The following is a 16,370-nucleotide window of genomic DNA, read 5'->3' as shown; positions in this document are numbered from 1 at the left end:
GGGGCTGTCACCCCCCACCCTGGGTGTGCCCGGGGACCCCGGCCCTATCAGCACCCCTGCCCCGAGGACGTGCCACCCAGGGACCCCCCCATGCAAAAAATGACCCCAAAATGAGGACTTTTTGCCCCGAGCTGCTGCCCCAAAGGTCTTGGGGCTGGGAGGGAGGCGTCGCGCCGGAGCCGCAGCGAGTTTTGCATCCACCTCGATTAAAGGCTTCGCTCAACGCCCCGCAGGGCTGCTGCAGCACCCCAAAATCCATGGGGGAGGCCGGGGTAGGGCTGGGGGGGCCGCCCGGGTCGGCATTCCTGGGCAGGGTGCACCCCGCATTAAGCCGGGGCTGGGGCCTGGCGGCAGCGACGCCGAAATTTGCCGGCGTGTGGCCGGCCCTTGGGGTGGGGACGTCACCCCAAAGCGGCCCCCGCAACCCCAAACCCACCGTGGTGGCTGGGGTGCCCCTGTAGTGCTGCCACCCCCCTTTGGGGTAATTGCGAAGGCAATTTTTATTAATTAGTGAACTGAACCTGCTGCCGGCTCGCTGCGTGTGACACGGGGCCCTTTTTCCCCTGGGGTGCCCAAATTCCCCCATCACCCCGTACCTCCATCACCCCGTACCTCCGTCACCCCGTACCCCAACTCCCCAGGAATGCCCGCCTCCCCCCTCCCCCCGTACCCCCTCACCTCATCCCCTCATTCCCCTGTCACCCCATTCCCCCATGGCCCAGTACCCGCATACCCTCATCACCCCATATCCCCGTTCCTCCATCACCCCACATCCCTATACCCCCATCACTCCATTCCATCACCCCATATACCCCATACACCCCATAACCTGTATACTCCATACTCCCCATACCCCATATACCCCATACCCCATATGCCCCATACACCCCATATTCCCTGTATACCCTGTATACCCCATATACCTCATACCCCATATACACCCTATAGCACATATACCCCATATACTCCATACACCCATATACCCCATACCCCATACACCCCATACACCCCACATACCCCATAGATCCCATATACCCCATATTCCCCATATATCCCATATATCCTGTATACTCCATATACCCCATACCCCCCATACCCCATACACCTCATGTACCCCACATACCCCATATACCCCATATGACACACACCCCATATATCCTGTATACCCTGCACACCCCATACACCCCATATACCCCCCATACCCCATACCCCATATACCCCTCCCCATGCACCCCCCCACCCCCCACCCCCACCTGCTGGGGGGCGGAGCTTCCCCAAAGCCCCGCCCCCTCTCCCCAGACCCCACCCCCTTTCCCCAGACCCCGCCCCCTTTCCCCATAACCCCGCCCCCTTTCCCCCAAACCCCTCCCCTTTTCCCCCAAGCCCCCCCCCGTCTCCCTCCCCCCCCAATCAGCGCCCCGTGGGGCGGAGCCTCGGCGGCGCGGCCGGGTTAATGCAGGCGGCGGGGGCCGGCGGGCGGCACAGCGGGGCCGGGCCGGGGCCGGGCCGGGGCCGGGGCCGGGAGCGGGGTTTGGGGCCGAGCCGGGGCCGGTCGGGGCCATGGCGGCTCCGCCGCGCTCGTTCAGCGCCGCCGAGGTGCGGGCTCGCTGCGCGCAGGGCTCGTGCGTGGTGCGGTGCCGCCGGCGCCTCTACGACCTCAGCGCCTTCGTGCGCCTCCACCCCGGCGGCGAGCAGCTGCTGCGGCGCAGAGCCGGCACCGACGTGAGCGCGGCGCTGGACGGGCCCCCGCACCGCCACTCCGCCAACGCCCGCCGCTGGCTCGAGCAGTACTACCTGGGAGAGCTGCGCGACGACGACGAGGAGGAGGAGGAGGAGGAGGAGGAGGAAGGCTCCCGGCAGGTAGCAGCAGCAGCGGGGGGTTGTTGGGCTCTATGGCGCACGGGGGCGCACGGGGGCGCACGGGGGCGCACGGGGGCGCACGGGGGCGCACGGGGGCGCACGGGGGCGCACGGGGGCGCACGGGGGCGCACGGGGGCGCACGGAGCTGTGTGGGGTCTATGGGGTGTGTAGGGGTGGAGGGAGCTGTATGGGGTCTGTAGGGTGTCCTCCATCCAGGGAGTGTGGGGGTGGAGGTGTGTAGGGTCCGTGGGGTGTCCTGTGTGCAGGGAGGGGGGGGATAGGGGTGTATGGGGTCTATGGGGTGCACAGGGGTGTGAGGGGCTGTGTGGGGTCTATATGGTGCCCGTCATCCAGGGAGTGTGGGGTTGGAGCTGTGTGGGGTCTGTAGGGTGCCCTTCATCCAAGGAGTGTGGGGGTGCAGCTGTATGGGGTCTGTAGGGTGCCCTTCATCCAAGGAGTGTGGGGGTGCAGCTGTATGGGGTCTATAGGGTGTCCTGTGTCAAGAGAGTATGGGGGTGGAGGTGTGTGGGGTTCTATATTGTGCCCAGGGGTGGAGGGAGCTGTATGGGGTCTATGGGGTGTCCTTTGTGCAGGGGATGTGGGGACACAGCTGTATGGGGTCTACAGGGTGCCCAGAGGTGGGGGGAGCTGTGTGGGGTCTGCAGGGCACCCAGGTCTAGGGAGCGTGGCAGTAGAGCTGGTTAGGGTCTGTAGGGTGCCCTGCATCTAAGGAGCATAGGGGCAGAGTTGCATGGGGTCTGTCAAGCACCCAGGTGCACAGAGCGTGACAGTACAGCTGTATGGGGTCTGTGCTGCACCCCACACCCGTGGCATATCGGGGCTGAGCTGTGTGGGATGCTCTGGGTCCCACCTCTCAGGGGTACGGGGTGCGGAGGGTTTGGGGTGTGTGCAGCACATGGGGTCAGCAGGGTGCTCGGGTCCAGGCCGTGCAGGGCCTGGGGAGCTCGGGGCGTGCGAGGGGCAGGGTGCGCGCTGAGCACCCGGCACGCACGGTGCCAGAGGCGGACGTGGTGCAAAGGTCTAGGGCGTACGGGGCACACCCAGGCACTGCGGTGCTCCTGACGCCAGCGGGACTGGGATCCGCGGGCACAGCGGTGCGGGGGATCCGGGACAGGCTGACGTGACACCACCGGCATCCCGGCTGCTCGGGACCCTCCGGGCAGAGCAGGAAGCTCCCGGCGATGCTCGCAGGGGAGCCGTGCCCCCGGTGCCAGCACAGCGGGGTCGGTGACCGAGGGCGCATCCCCGCGTGCTGTTTGCTCGGTCCCCTCCTCCCCGAGGGCGCACAGCTCGGCCCCGCGCGGTGGCGGCCGCACAGACGGGGCTTTGTTCCGCGCCCCGGTGCCATGCTCGGCTCTTCCACCCTCGGATCCCGGCCGTGGCAACTCCTTTGTTGGGACACCGCCGCCTCCTCCCGCGCGCAACAAGCCCGACGGGTTGGGGTGCGCGCAGCTACCGGATGGACGAGTTCTGGTGCTGCCACCTGTGCCGTCGCCGCCTGAACCCAAGGGTTGGTTTTTCGGGCAGGTGTCTCCCTCCTAGGGTTTCGTGGGAGCCCACCAGTAGTGCCCCTCCAGTGGGACGTCCTGCAGGAACCTGAGGTTATTAAATGAGAGCCCGGTGTGACCACAGAGAGGGGTGACCAGGTCCCTGTGGACACTCCTGGCTTGCCCCGGACCAAATCACTGAGCCCCAGTTTGATTAAAAAACAAAACAAAACAAAAAAAAACAACCACGAAGCGCCACACTTTGTTTTATCTATGCAAACAGAATCGAGAGGAGATCAAAGCACGGAGCGATAATTAGCCAAACTAGCCAGTGGATTTTAACAGCCTTGCTAGAGGGAAACCGGCTCGTGTAATTACCCCTCCAATTTGAGCAACGAGAGGCTTTCATCACAGCCTCCTCGGGGCTGCGTGACGCGGCCGTGAATCACCACAAATCCCCTGTCCCTCACCGTGGTGCCTGCACCGCTCCCACCGCGTGCGGGGCTGCGCTGCCCTCGCTCCCCTTCGCGGCGTGAGCTCACCCCTACGTAGGCGCTCGCCCGTTTGGAGGTGGTGTAATAAAACGTGGCGTGGTGGGACTTTTTTTTTTTCTTTTTATTGGGACAAGTCACCTTCCGTCTCCTTTTCATGGTCCTGCTCTTCGGCAGAGGTGTTGGTGGCACCGCAGCTCTCCGTGTGCCAGTGGGGTTGCCGTGCACGAAGCCCAGTTGGGGGCACGCTCACAGCCTCACACCTCGGCCTCTGGTCGTGCCGGTCTCCGTCCCGGGAGAGGCACAGGGAGGTGGCGGCGTTTCGTAGGCGTAACTTTCCCTTGGTTACATCAGGCCTCTCCTCTCGCAAGGCTTTCCTGGCAGGACCTGTTTTCCTGGAGACGAGGCAGAGGCGGCAGCATCACCCGCGGGCAGAGCGAGCCTCCTCCTCGTCCTCCTCCAGCTGCCATCGGGGCCGGCTTCCCCGGTGGCACCCACGCCACGGGGCTGTCCCCTGGTTTGGTGACACCAGGGGCTCTGAGCCACGGGGTGAAGAGCAGCGAGCCCTCCTCGGGGCAGCACCCATGGGTGCTGGCACCGGGCGAGGCGGTGGCCGTGCAGGATGAGGGGGTGGAGGCGACTCGGGCGAGGCCGGGCGCTGCGTCATGCAGGGCGATGGCGAGCACGTCGCCGGGGCTGTCACCCCGCCGGGGTGTCACTTGTGTCCTCCCCGTCTTTTTTTGGAGCATCCTTGGAAAGCGGAGCCGCCCGTGGCCGGCCGGGGAGCGATGCAGGGGTGGAGGAATTTGAGGCATGTGGACGTTTCGGAGCGGGGAGGCGCGGCACTGGGACACCAGCACCCTCTCTGCCAGCGTCGAGCTGATGATGCATGTGTCAGAATTGGGCTCCTTTACTGGAAGATGGATTTTCCACCAAAGCACGTGCAAGGAGGAGCACTAAAGCACTCTGGAGAACCCATAACTCAGCCGCCTCCACCTGGATTTTGCGCCGTGTGGCTGAAAGAAGGAGCACACCGAGAGCGAAATGCCAGCGGAGACCTTTCGAGATGGACAGAGGGAGGTGCATCGGAGCTGAAATTGCTGCCTGCCGCAGTCCTGCCTGGCTGGAAATGTCAGCTCTGCTGCCCAGCACGAGTCACCCGCTGGTTCCTCGCCCTCTGGGACGAGGCTCGCCGGGAGGTGGGATGGGCGCCCGTCCCTCCAGGAGCGTCTGGTATCAGCAAACACTCCGGAGGCCCCGCGTCAGCGTCACGTGCGCCTGGCCGAGTAAAGTCCCGTCCGCCCCGCCGCGGTGACGCCGCTCCTGCAGGGTCCCCGCTGCCGGTGTCACCTTCACCACCTCCCCGCAGAGCTCGAGGGGACCGTCCCGTCCCTACGGGGAAAAATCCCGTTGCCGTTCGCACACGGAAAGCCCGGTGGGGCTGCCTGGACGTGCCGTGGCCTGCTGGCTGGTTAATGGGTCACCCAAGGTGATTGAGTGGGGAAAAGGCACGTTTGGCACGTCCTGCCTGGGGAGCCAGCCCTGTGGGGGCACCAGCAGCCAGGGGCTCGCGTGGGGACACCACAAATTCCCCACTGGTGCAGGTGGAGCCGTGGTTGGTCTCAGCACTTTGCTCCCCAGGGAGCTTCCTCCGCTTTCTCCATCCTCGCACCCAAAGGTCCCTCTGCGCCCGAGCATCCTGCTCACCACGGTGCCCTCTCCAGCCAAAGCAGCCCGGTGCAGCTCAGCCTCAGCCCCGTGGGCTTGGGGTTCCTCGGGGACCCCAACCAAAACCAGGCTTTCCCCAGGGAGCAGCAGGCTGTTGGCCCGGAGGAAGGGTGCTGCGTGCACCAACCCTGCAATGCCAGGTGCTGCTGCTCCTGCAGCGAGCCCAGCAGGCTCAGGACAGGGCTCACCAGGCTATGGGAAGGGGAAAAATTTGGGGGAAGAGCCCAGGAACCTCTGCTTTGCCACCACAGCGAGCTGGGAAGCTCCACTCGTTGTTTTCCTGGCTTGTTGTGAAGCCAAAATTCAGGCTGAGTGCCGGGACACGTTGCTCGCCCTCATTCGCAGTCACCACCCTGAGCCCTGCTGGCTGCCACCTCTCACCCTGGGGTTTTTCCTTCTTTTTGCAGAGCTGTCCCCAAACAGAGAAGCCAACAGATGCAGCAGCCCCGCCAGCGCGCCGGCTGGACCCCCGCTGTAAAACCGTGGACGTGGACAAGGTGAGGGGCTGCGGGGCGGCTCCCCCGGGGAGGCGGTGCCTTCCTTTGACAGCAGCTTTGCCCTTCAGCACGGGGCGAGCTGCCAAGCCACGCCTTGTGCTGGTTATTTCTATTTTTATTATTATTGTTGTGTTTTTTTTGTCCTCCGGACTGAGCAATGAGGGGTGCAGCGGCCGGGCAGGGTGAGCTCTGCTGCCTGCCCCGTCCCCAAGGTGCCTTTGGGTGCCCCTGCAGCCCGTGGCCGCCGTACCAAGCACGGCCCCGGGGGAGCTCAGGGGACTGCTTTTATCTTGCAAAAGGATTTTTGTTTTTCTTTGCGTGGCAAGGAGCCCTTCTCCGACCCCTGTAAATATTTTGCCACCGATTGCCTTTTAAAGGGAATCTTCCCTTTGGCTGCATCCCAAACTGACCTTTTTTGCCCTGAAATCTCCCTGGAGCGGGGTCTCTCTGTCTCCATCCCCGTTCGGGCTGGGGTTGCCCCTCTGGGCAATCACATCCGTCCCTTCCTAGACCAGGAGGAGACCCCAAAACCACGGCGTCCTCACCGCCAGGAGAAAACCCCTCTTGTTTGGCCAGCCCGCGGGGGGCGAGCCGCGGTTATCGGGGCTGAAGGCGGCACGGGGACAAAGTGCGCGGTGCCTGCGGGTGATAGCACCGGGGCCGCCTCACTGTGCCAGCATGGGAATCCCCAAAAAAGACCCGGGTGCCGTGGTTTTACCCAGCCGAGTGTTACCACACCGCTCCATTATTTCCCCCCACAGGACCTGGTGGACTGGAGGAAGCCCCTGCTGTGGCAGGTGGGCTACCTGGGGGAGAAGTACGACGAGTGGGTGCACCAGCCCGTGGACAGGCCCATCCGCCTCTTCCACTCGGATTTCCTCGAGTCCCTCTCCAAGACGGCGTGGTGAGTGCCCCGGGATGGGATGGGGATGGGGAGGAGATCAATGGGATGGGATGGGATGGCACACTGACGTCTCCCCTCGCCCCACAGGTACGTGGTGTTCCTGGTGTGGACCCCCGTGGTGCTCTATCTCAGCTGGGTCAGCTACACGGCCCTCGCGCAGGGCAACACCAGGCTCTTCTCCTCCTTCACCACAGGTACGAGGCCCGCAGGGAGGCACAGAGCCTCCGCTCATCCCTTCCCCATCCCCAGCTTCCAGCATGTGTCCATGAGAGCAGCGCACGAGCCCCCAGCCCCGTTCCCACCAGCACACCCCCGGCATGAAGCCGCCTGCGCTGGTTCACCGCCCGAGCTCGCCTCCCCCCATCACCCCCCCTCCCCCTAAATACATTTTTTTCCCTCTCCTCCATCCCCAAAATAAAGCCCTGCAGCTCGCCGCTGGGGGTGCGTTCTCCCCCCCCCCTCCATTCCCGGGTGCTGACACCCACCACAGCGCTGGCACCAGGGCCGGGCGGCTGCGGCGAACAAACCCGGCTCTCAGCGCCGCCGGCCGCGCACAGTGCGGGGCTTGTTCGCCCCGAGCGCCTGCCCTTCAATCTGCCACTGTCTGCGCCCCCGGGAAGCAGGGGCGGGGGGCCGGGGGGGGCCGGGTGCTTTGTTGTTTGCCCGGCTCCCTCGCCGCAAGGTGCCACCCGGTGCCAGCTGCGCCCGCGCCGGCCCCCTCTCGCCAACCTGCCCCGCTCAGCCCAGGTTTTGATAGCTTTTTGATAGCTTTTTGATACGTTTTTTTTTTTTCTGGTTTTGTTTTGTTTTCCCCTCCTGCAAACCTCTTTCACGTTTGCCCGTGTGCTTGCAGGCTTTGCTGTGTTAGCCCAGGAAATTTGGGCAGCCCGGAGCTGCACCGCCCGCAGCCATGTGGCTGGGGCACGAGTGCTGCCAGCTGGTGGGCTTGAATTTTGGGATGCGCCCTCCCCGATTCCTCCTGGAGGAATCTGCCCCCGGCACCTTGCTGCTGAGAGGGTGTTTTGTCCAGCTGCCACCACGCTCAGCTTTGGGGGATCTCGCTAGCGAGAATGAACGGGGTGAATTATTTTTTTTTGCCAGCGGGGACGCAGGGCTTGAGGGCACCGAGAGGAGGAGGAGGTGGAAAAATGCTGTGTGAGGGGAAAGCACCCGACAGATCTGCTCCCTGCAGGACAAAACCACAGCAGCAGCAGCGCTGTTTGGCCACCCCTGTGTCTGTCGGGTCCCTCCTGCTCGCTGGGGTGGGCGCAGCAGCTTTGTAAGGACCAGGGGGTGCCTCCAGCCCTGAGTGGCACCCGGCTGTTTCCCCAGAGAGTGGGAATTGGTAGGGGTCCAACAAACCCGTGGGCTGCGTGCCGGGGAGAGGCGAGCTTCCCCGGTGTGAGCATGGCGCTGGATAAAAGCACCTGAAGCCCCCCCCTGCCTGGCTGACCGCCGCATGTCTCGTTGTGTAGAGTACTCCATCCCCGTGCACAAATACTACTTCCCCTTCATCTTCCTCCTGGGGATGTTCCTGTGGTCCCTGCTTGAGTACCTCATCCACCGCTTTGTCTTCCACATGAAGCCACCCGCTAGCAACTACTATCTCATCACCCTGCACTTCTTGCTGCACGGGCAGCACCACAAGGTGAGCCGCGGGGCCGGGGGCGCGGGGGCTGCCTGGCGCTGCGTGCTCCCCGCCACCCGCGGTGTCTTCACCCCGAGCAATCAGGGTGCCTAACGCTGGCGAGGGCGGTGAGAGCCTTGGCAGCAGTGGGCTCCCTCTAGCTTCGCTGGAGGAAACGTCCCCGTTGTGCCAAGGACCCGTGAGCCGAAGTCGGGGGCTGCTCCGGGTGTCTCTGTGCGCCTTTGGGGGTGCTGCACCAAAAATTGGTGTCTTGGATGCGTGGCTCGCATTCAGATGAGACAGCCCTGCGGGGTGGGTGTGCCTTGGTTTCGTTTGGGGTGCGAGGAGCTCACCGTCCTGCTCTGCTCCTCTCCCAGTCTCCCTTTGACAGCTCCCGCCTGGTCTTCCCCCCGGTGCCGGCGTCGCTGGTCATCGGCTTCTTCTACGGCGTGCTGCAGCTCCTGCTGCCCGAGGTGCTGGGGCTCTCCGTCTTCGTCGGGGGGCTCTGCGGCTACGTGGTGTACGACATGATGCACTACTACCTCCACTACGGCTCGCCGAAGAAAGGCACCTACCTGTACGGGCTGAAGGCGTACCACGTCAAGCACCACTTTGAACACCAAAAATCAGGTAGCGCCACGCGTGCTTCCCAGAATTTGGGGGAAAAAACAGCCTCACGGCAGGGGCTGGGAGTTATCTGGGGGGTTGAGGGGAGCCCCCCGTGTGCCCACCTTGGTGCAGAGGTGCCGGGACGTGGCGCTCGTCTCCTCCTCGCGGGTGGCGTTGGCGGGTGCAGGGTGAGGCCGCGGGCTTCCCTCGCTGTGCCGCAGCCCGGCGCTTGCTCAACCTGCCCTTTGCCCGGTTTCCTAGGAGAAAGCGCCCCATCCTGATAAGTTATCGTCCCAGCCGCCTCCTTTTGTCCCTCTGCTCTTCCTCCTCGCCCTGGTTTGTCACCCCAGGGCTGGGTGGCGAGCCTCCCTCCCCAAAACGCCGGCGCTCCTCTCCGCGGGGACGCTGCTGGTGCCATCACCAGCCCAGCCCCGTGCTCTGCTGTGTCCCCGCTGCGTGGGGCAGGGCCCTGGAAATCTTGGGGTGTCACCAGCCCTGTCCTGGCTGCCCGTTTTGGTGATGGTGGCAGCGTTTTGGTTAACTCACCCCCAGCAGCACCACGGGCTGAGCGCTTTTTCCCCTTCCCTTTAGGCTTCGGCATCAGCACCCGCTTCTGGGATCGCCCCTTCAGGACGCTCATCCCTGAGGAGGAGACCTTTGAGAAAGAGGACTGACGGCCCCAGCTCTGTCCCTCCTGGCTGGTGTCCCTCCCCGTCCCTCATTCCTGGGGGACGTGGCACTGACCCCTCTCCGGAGCATCCCTGTGGTGGCCCCAACCTTGTCCCCATCCCTCCCGTGGTGCCGGGGGCAAGGCTGGAGCCCTGCCTGTCCCCTACCCAACGCCTCCAGCACCACCGGGGCCATGTGGGGACCTTATTGTGCTGCTGAGGGTCTGCACCGTCCCTCCTCTTCCTCCCCATCCCCCCCGGGGGGGCTGCACCATCCCCTCCGTGCTGCCCCCGGGGCTGGGGGGCAAGGATGCGGGGAAGGGGCAGGAGGAGGCTGCGGGCACTGATGTGGGGGCAGCTCTGCGCCCAAAGGATGAAGTGCCCAGCGCCTCGAGCCCCCCAGCCCTCCTCCCTCTGCCCTGCACCTCGCCGGAGCCCCCCCGACCCCCAGCCCTTATGGGGTGCCCCCCCCCCAGGTGCCCGATATGCTGCAGTTCTCCCAGCTCCTACCCGGGGGCTTCTGTGTCTTGGGGCACTTGGGGAGGGGTGGAAAAAAAAACAAAACAAACGCAAAAAAAAATCACCATCAAACCAGCACAGCCTGCTGGTTTTTGCCTTTTTCTAACCAGCGTGCCATATCTCTCTGCCAGATTTATCAAGTCCACGTTTTTTGTAGCTGTCAGCTATCTGAAACCTAAACTCCAATGAACGGAATCACTAAAAGATGCCTTTTTTTTTTTTTTTTCCCTGATCCTGTGATTTATTTTTTTTTTTTTTCTAATGTTTACTGCGGATATTTAAAGGTCTGGAATAAAGTTATATGTAAAACTGTAGACACTACACCTGTAAATAAGCTGTATATTTTGAAAAATAAAACCCTTTAAAAAGGGCCTGGCTATTTGTGCTTCCCAAAACGTAACCCCGGGGGGCTGGGGTGGCCCCTGGGTACCCGTGGTTGTGCCACCGAGCAGGGCACGGGTTTGGGCTGCCCAGGGGGGGATGCTCCGTGCCCGGGGGGGGTGAGGACGGCGTGACAGCAGGCAGGGGCGAGGTGGAGAGGTGCCAGGCTGAAATCCCCGAGGTTGGGCAACGGGTGTCATGCGTGGCCTCGCGCTTCCGAAAATCGGCCTGCGCCGCTTCCTGCCCTTCCCGCAGAGGTCGAGCGTCGCTTCCCGTGCCCCCCGCTCGCTTCCTTTGACACCGGACAGGGCAGGGAGGGCTCGAGGCCGGGCTGGAAAAAGGGATGGGCACCGAGCCCTGCCTGGCATCCCTCACATGAGGCTGGGATGCTCTGGAGGACCCCGTGCCCCGTGGGGAAAGCTCAGCGGGGTGCAGAGCTGAGGCTGAGCGCTTTGCAGTGCCCTCTGCGTGGCAAAAAGAGCTGAGACAGCAGCCAGGATCATAACAGGTCCCAGACACTTCCCCAGGGCACTTTCCATGGGCGACCCCATCCCCCAGCACCCCGAACCCAGCAGGGGGGGAGCGGGGGGACACCGTGCGCCTCGTGTCCCCCTCCTCCGTCAGCCGGAGCAGCTTTCCTGGAAGGGCGACGCTGCGCGGCATTGCTCAACGCCCCTTCCGCCACCCGCAGCACCCAGGAGGGGGGAAAGCACCCTATAAATGCTCCTGTCCCCCAGTTCCTCCCCAGTTTGCAGAAGAGGCCGAGGAGGAAGCAAGCGGCGAGGAGCCAGGTAAGCACAGCTGTGCTTATTTTGCCAAGCGGGGGAGCCTCGTCCTTGGGGGAGAGGGGAAAATACGAAGAGGATGGGACGGGGAGAGCGTGCGAAGGCTTTTATGGGGAGGGTGGGAATGCAGAGAAGCATCGGCTGGAAATAGAACAGGGCTTTATGGCCGAGGATGCACAGGGCAGGACCAGCACGGTGTGGTAGCCAGGGATGCTCCTTGGATGACCGCTGACCCTGCTCAGCGTGCGAGCTGCCCGGGCACGGCGACTTCTGCTTTAATTTACAGAAAATGACGTGCTGTTCCCTCAGTTAAGGCTGTTCCCTCCTTAATCAGGCTGTTCCCTCACAGTTAAGAAGAAGAGCCGAATTAAACTGACCCACGAGCATTGCCAGGGGAGCACCTCCACCAGACGCCGCTGTGCCACGTCCCCGAGCCCTCTGCTGCGAGCATGGACATCGTGGAGAGGGTCCTCTGCGTGGCCCAGGCCATCCACAGCCAGTTCGAGCACGTCAAGTGCTGCAAGCACCAGTGCCAGCGCCTGGTGGAGCGCATCCAGATCCTGCTGGAGCCCGTGCGGATCCTGCAGGCCCAGCCGTGGTGGCACATCTCCCACCACGAGGAGCAGATGCTGAAGAAGCTGCTGCAGGCGCTAGAGGAGGCACAGAAGCTGGTGACCAAGTACAGCCAGGCCAGCTGGATCCAGAAGTTCCTGAGCGCCCGCAGCAGCGGCGAGGAGTTCGTCTGGGTGAACGAGAGCCTGGAGGACGTGGCCCAGGGGCTCTCACTGCTGCTGCAGGCGGAGCAGAAGCAGGCTTTCCTGGCGGCCTTTCAGTCAAAAACCTGCCGCAGGCAGGACGCCGAGGATCTGAGGGATGACAGGGCTTTCCTGGACCAGGTGCTTGCGAGTAAGTGTGCGTTTGGCCTCATTTCCCTAAGGTCGGAGCTCGGCAGCCCTCCCCAGCCCAGCTGTGGCCCCGTGTTGTCAGCTGGGGAAAGCCCAAGGGCTCTTGAAAGCAGGAGAGAAACGAAGTGCGTTCCTCCCATCCATCTCCACGCCTGTCCTTTGCCAGGTACCGAAGAGCCCAGAGATGGGGCCAGGGAGATCTACATGGACAGGCAGTGCATGGAGGACAAGGTGGACTGGATGCAGAGCGAGCTGAGCAAAATCGTGCGCGTGATGGACAGTAAGTGGGTGTTGCAAACCCAAGCACAGCTCAGGAGCTGTGCAACGCATCCCTTCCCCTTTTAGCAAGACCAAAGGCTGGCGTAAAATGCTCTGTGAAAACAACCAGCGGCCCCCAGCCCTGCCTAACCTGCCCCTTGTCCCCTCCTGGTGCGCGGGAGCAGGTTTGAAGAAGGTCAACGTTGGTAAAAGAGAAGATATCACCGAGATCGAGAGGGACCAGCTCACCTTCTACAGGCACCTGCAGGACACCGAGCGCTACGACCTCTATGAGGGAGAATATCTCAAGTACCCCGTGGCCATCAAAACCTTCAAGAGGCCGCTGACCACCGACACGACGTGAGTGGTGCCGGGCTGGGGCGGCACGGGGCAGCAGGGAGGGTGGCACCGAGCCTGGGGACCTCACCCTGCTGCCCCTCTCTGCAGGAAGGTGAGGGACATCTTCGAGAAGGAGATTCAGACCCTGAAGAAGTTCGAGTCTCCGAACATCCTGCGCATGTACGGGATCTGCATTGAGGAGAAAGGTGAGGGGGAGGCGTTCGTGTCACCCTTTTGCTCCCCGGTGGGTTGAGGTGACACAAGGGAGGGATGCTCAAGGGGTTCGCAGACTCCAGACTCATGAAAAAGGGGCAGGTCCAGGCTGTAAAGCACTAACGCTTTACACCAGATCCCAAAAATTCAAAGACACCCAGCCAGTTCTGCCAAGCAGACCCAGCACCAGCTTCCCATGGTCAATGCAGACCCCGGGACCCCCTTGGCACGGGCTGCCAAAGCCTGGGCCGTGGCTGTCCTCGCTGGTGGCTGTGCCACCGGCACCCTGGGCCAGCTGCTGCCCAACAGCACCCTCATCAGGCATCTTTTTGCTCAGACGGGAGCCCCTGCTTCTCCATCGTCATGGAGTACTGCAAGCACGGGACGCTGCGGGAGGTGCTGACCAAGCAGTGCCACCTCTCCTGGGAGATCCGCATTCGCATGGCCCTGGGAGCCGCCAGGGGTCTTTACAGGTGAGCTCCTGCCTCAGTCGGTGATTTAGTCCACTCGGGGACCCACAAATCGTGCTTGGTACCTCTTGGCATCCCGTGAGACCCCATTTCTGCCACCTGGGATGCCTGCGACACTGGGATGGGAGGCTGGAGAAGAGGTCGGACGTGGTTTGGATGCAGCAGTGCCCATATCCCTAGGGTCGCTGGCCCCTACATCTGCCTCAAAGCTTATAAAGGCCTGAAAGGGAGAGACCCTGTTCCCTCTCCTCCCCAGCACCCATAGGGCAGCTTCAGGAGGACCCTACAGCATGGCTGGTTCTCCTTACAGGCCCTGCTCATCCACAAGGCTCGTTATTTCGCGGTGGGAGGGAGCCCAGAGGTGAGGATGGGTCCATGACCTTGTGTTGCCCTTGGTTCTGCCCGGCTGCAGGTTGCACCAGACGGAGGAGAAGTCCCGACTGCACGGCTGCATCTGCAGCAACAAGTTCTTGGTGGCTGGAGATTACTGCGTGAAGGTAAGGACCACGCCTGGAGAAGCTCTGCGGAGTTTGGGCTATTTCTACGGACCTCTCCCCCCACCAACACAGAAGAGAACCACGATAACCCAGAATAACAACTGGGGGAGTCACCTCCCCGTCACCTCAGACACTTACACCTCAGCTCACCATTTAGCTCTGTTTTATCAGCAGCAACATTAAGCTTTTCTGAGACCTAGGACAAGATGAAGGTAGGGAGGTGAATCCCCCACCTCCGCCTATGGTTTCAGTCGCAGAAAGAGCATTGTGCCGGGCAGCACGTGTGGCTGCAGGCACCTCGCTCTGTTTTCTCCAGCTCAGGTCCGTCCCCAGCCATGCTATAGGTTTCTTTTGGCCTCAAAACTTGAGCTGAGAACCAGCAACCAGCCCTGCATTTCTAACACTCTTCCCTTCCTCATTCTCGCAATCAGCTGTCGGGATTTGAGCTGTGTGAAACAGAGTCCTCCATCAAGAGGAAAGCCAAAAAGAACTGGAACCAAGTGTCTATGTTGGCTTATGTCGCCCCCGAGAACCTGAAGGACATCTACTACCCCTACAAGAGGTCCTGTGAAATATACAGGTGTGTCTGGCCCACCAGTCCCCTCCTGGGGGAGCGGACTAGCTCTCAAGCTGTGGGTGAAGGCCAGGTTTAATCAGAGTTACATGCAGCCCACCGGGCTTGGCATAGCCCAGCAGCTCCCTCTGTTAGAAAGGAGGATGAGGTGGTGGTGGAATCAGTGCTGAGAGACTCTTTCTCGTCTCATTCCAGCTTCGGGATCGTGCTGTGGGAGATTGCAACCTCCAAAATCCCATTTGAAGGTGAGACAGAAGTGATCTGGTGCCCCAAGTAAAAGCTTGGCTGCTGGGGCCTTGGCTGTGTGGGTCTCAGTGCCTGGCTCTGCATGACGTCTCCACAGCTTCAGCACACGCTTAAACCACAAACATGCACGAAAGGTCGTCTCTATTTGCTGTTCGTGTGCACTGAAGCATTGAGACATTTCCGTGCTTCAGCGAAGCCCAGTGGTGTTTTGGCAAAGACGGGAGGGGTTCATTATGGGTTCAATTTGGGTGGCTCCTCCATGGAGGAGGCTGCAGGATGGCTCAGGTGTGAAGACACCCTCCTGACGTCCCTGCTGGCACACGTGTCGCCTAGGCTGCTCCCTCCAGGAGATGAGAGACAAAATCTGCGACCACCAGTACCAGGACCCCGTTGGGGATGATTGTCCCGAAGAGCTGAGGAAAATCATCGATGAGTGCCGGGCCTTTGACCCATCCCAGCGCCCGTGTGCTGAGCGTGAGTGTCCTGGACATCTGCCCCAGGGCTCTGTGCACCCCTCAGGCAGCTGCTTCGGTGGTTAATCTGCCCCTTGTTTTCCATTTGAAATGGAAAAAGGAGGATTTTGTCTTTGGGGATCACTCCTTGCCCCGCTGACACCAAGCCCCCTAACACAAGAGCGTAGCTGGTGCATTCACAGTCTGTGTGCTCAGCCTTTACCCACGCCATGACCATAACCACCTGGCTGCCCAGCGGGCACAGTGTGGGAGCAATTAATTAATTAATAATTAATTTAACGATCTTGGGGGGCTTTTCTTAGTGATTCTGGGATGCCCCGAATCACCGAACGGGGGCATTGCTGTGCTTGGGGGAAGGCTGTGCCACGTTTACTGTGCCAGCTGCTGGGGCCGGGACAAATGGTTGCTTGGAGGGTTGGGAAGTGCCGTGGGTGCTGAGGGAGCTGTGTGCTGAGGGTGCCGTGTGTTGGCAGGGATCGTGGACTCGCTGGCGGCCCTGGAGAAGAGCAGGAGCCAGGGGAGATGACTGCGGGGGACCCACGGAGCCCAGCGCCCTGCCCCTTCCCCGTGTTTGCGAGTGTCCGTGGCTCAACATGCGTTTATTGGTGTATTTGTGTGGTGTTTAATGCGACTGACAGGGCTGAGGGGGGCACCCAAGGGTGCCCCTGGGCCTGGTAGGCCCCTGGGCCTGGTGGGGCCTGGTGGGGCCTGGTGGGGCCTGGTGGGCCCCGTTGCCATGGCAACGCCCCCCCCCCCCCGCTTCCGTTTGAATCCGTTCCCCTCTCCCGCTCATTTCGCCCCAGCCGCCCCTCAGCCAA

General features: G+C 62.2%; 2 protein-coding genes across 3 annotated transcripts; both read left to right on the top strand.

Moving 5' to 3' along the window:
- Positions 1 to 1,478: 1,478 nt before the first annotated feature.
- Positions 1,479 to 10,045, top strand: FA2H (fatty acid 2-hydroxylase). Its single transcript, XM_038185484.2, has 7 exons — positions 1,479 to 1,860; positions 5,995 to 6,084; positions 6,846 to 6,988; positions 7,076 to 7,182; positions 8,464 to 8,636; positions 8,993 to 9,245; positions 9,816 to 10,045. Exons 1-7 carry the CDS (start codon positions 1,561 to 1,563, stop codon positions 9,896 to 9,898), a joined length of 1,149 nt encoding a protein of 382 aa, XP_038041412.2. The 5' UTR covers positions 1,479 to 1,560; the 3' UTR covers positions 9,899 to 10,045.
- A 65-nt stretch (positions 10,046 to 10,110) lies between these two features.
- On the top strand, positions 10,111 to 16,162 carry MLKL (mixed lineage kinase domain like pseudokinase). Of its 2 annotated transcripts, none has more exons than XM_005009069.6 (11): positions 10,111 to 11,583; positions 11,927 to 12,483; positions 12,649 to 12,762; positions 12,926 to 13,100; positions 13,188 to 13,285; positions 13,630 to 13,765; positions 14,175 to 14,259; positions 14,691 to 14,839; positions 15,029 to 15,078; positions 15,413 to 15,553; positions 16,026 to 16,162. In XM_005009069.6, exons 2-11 carry the CDS (start codon positions 12,027 to 12,029, stop codon positions 16,076 to 16,078), a joined length of 1,458 nt encoding a protein of 485 aa, XP_005009126.2. In that variant the 5' UTR covers positions 10,111 to 11,583; positions 11,927 to 12,026; the 3' UTR covers positions 16,079 to 16,162. The 2 variants fall into 2 exon arrangements, with proteins under 2 accessions (XP_005009126.2, XP_005009127.2); XM_005009070.6 differs by having other exon boundaries at positions 11,912 to 12,483.
- The last annotated feature ends 208 nt before the right edge of the window (positions 16,163 to 16,370 follow it).

This window comes from Anas platyrhynchos, chromosome 12 (genome assembly GCF_047663525.1).
Source record: "Anas platyrhynchos isolate ZD024472 breed Pekin duck chromosome 12, IASCAAS_PekinDuck_T2T, whole genome shotgun sequence".
Lineage (NCBI taxonomy): Eukaryota > Metazoa > Chordata > Aves > Anseriformes > Anatidae > Anas > Anas platyrhynchos.
The sequence above is the reverse complement of the archived record's forward strand: the minus strand, read 5'-3'. Positions and strand labels throughout refer to the sequence as shown.

Excerpts from the sequence above, each read along its gene's own strand:
- MLKL (XM_005009069.6), top strand. The coding sequence starts at position 12,027 with ATGGACATCGTGGAGAGGGTCCTCTGCGTGGCCCAGGCCATCCACAGC. Across the intron at positions 12,484-12,648 it reads CCTGGACCAGGTGCTTGCGA|GTACCGAAGAGCCCAGAGAT; the intron begins GTAAGTGTGCGT and ends GTCCTTTGCCAG. Across the intron at positions 14,840-15,028 it reads AGGTCCTGTGAAATATACAG|CTTCGGGATCGTGCTGTGGG; the intron begins GTGTGTCTGGCC and ends GTCTCATTCCAG.
- FA2H (XM_038185484.2), top strand. The coding sequence starts at position 1,561 with ATGGCGGCTCCGCCGCGCTCGTTCAGCGCCGCCGAGGTGCGGGCTCGC. Across the intron at positions 6,989-7,075 it reads TCCCTCTCCAAGACGGCGTG|GTACGTGGTGTTCCTGGTGT; the intron begins GTGAGTGCCCCG and ends CTCGCCCCACAG. Across the intron at positions 7,183-8,463 it reads CTTCTCCTCCTTCACCACAG|AGTACTCCATCCCCGTGCAC; the intron begins GTACGAGGCCCG and ends CTCGTTGTGTAG.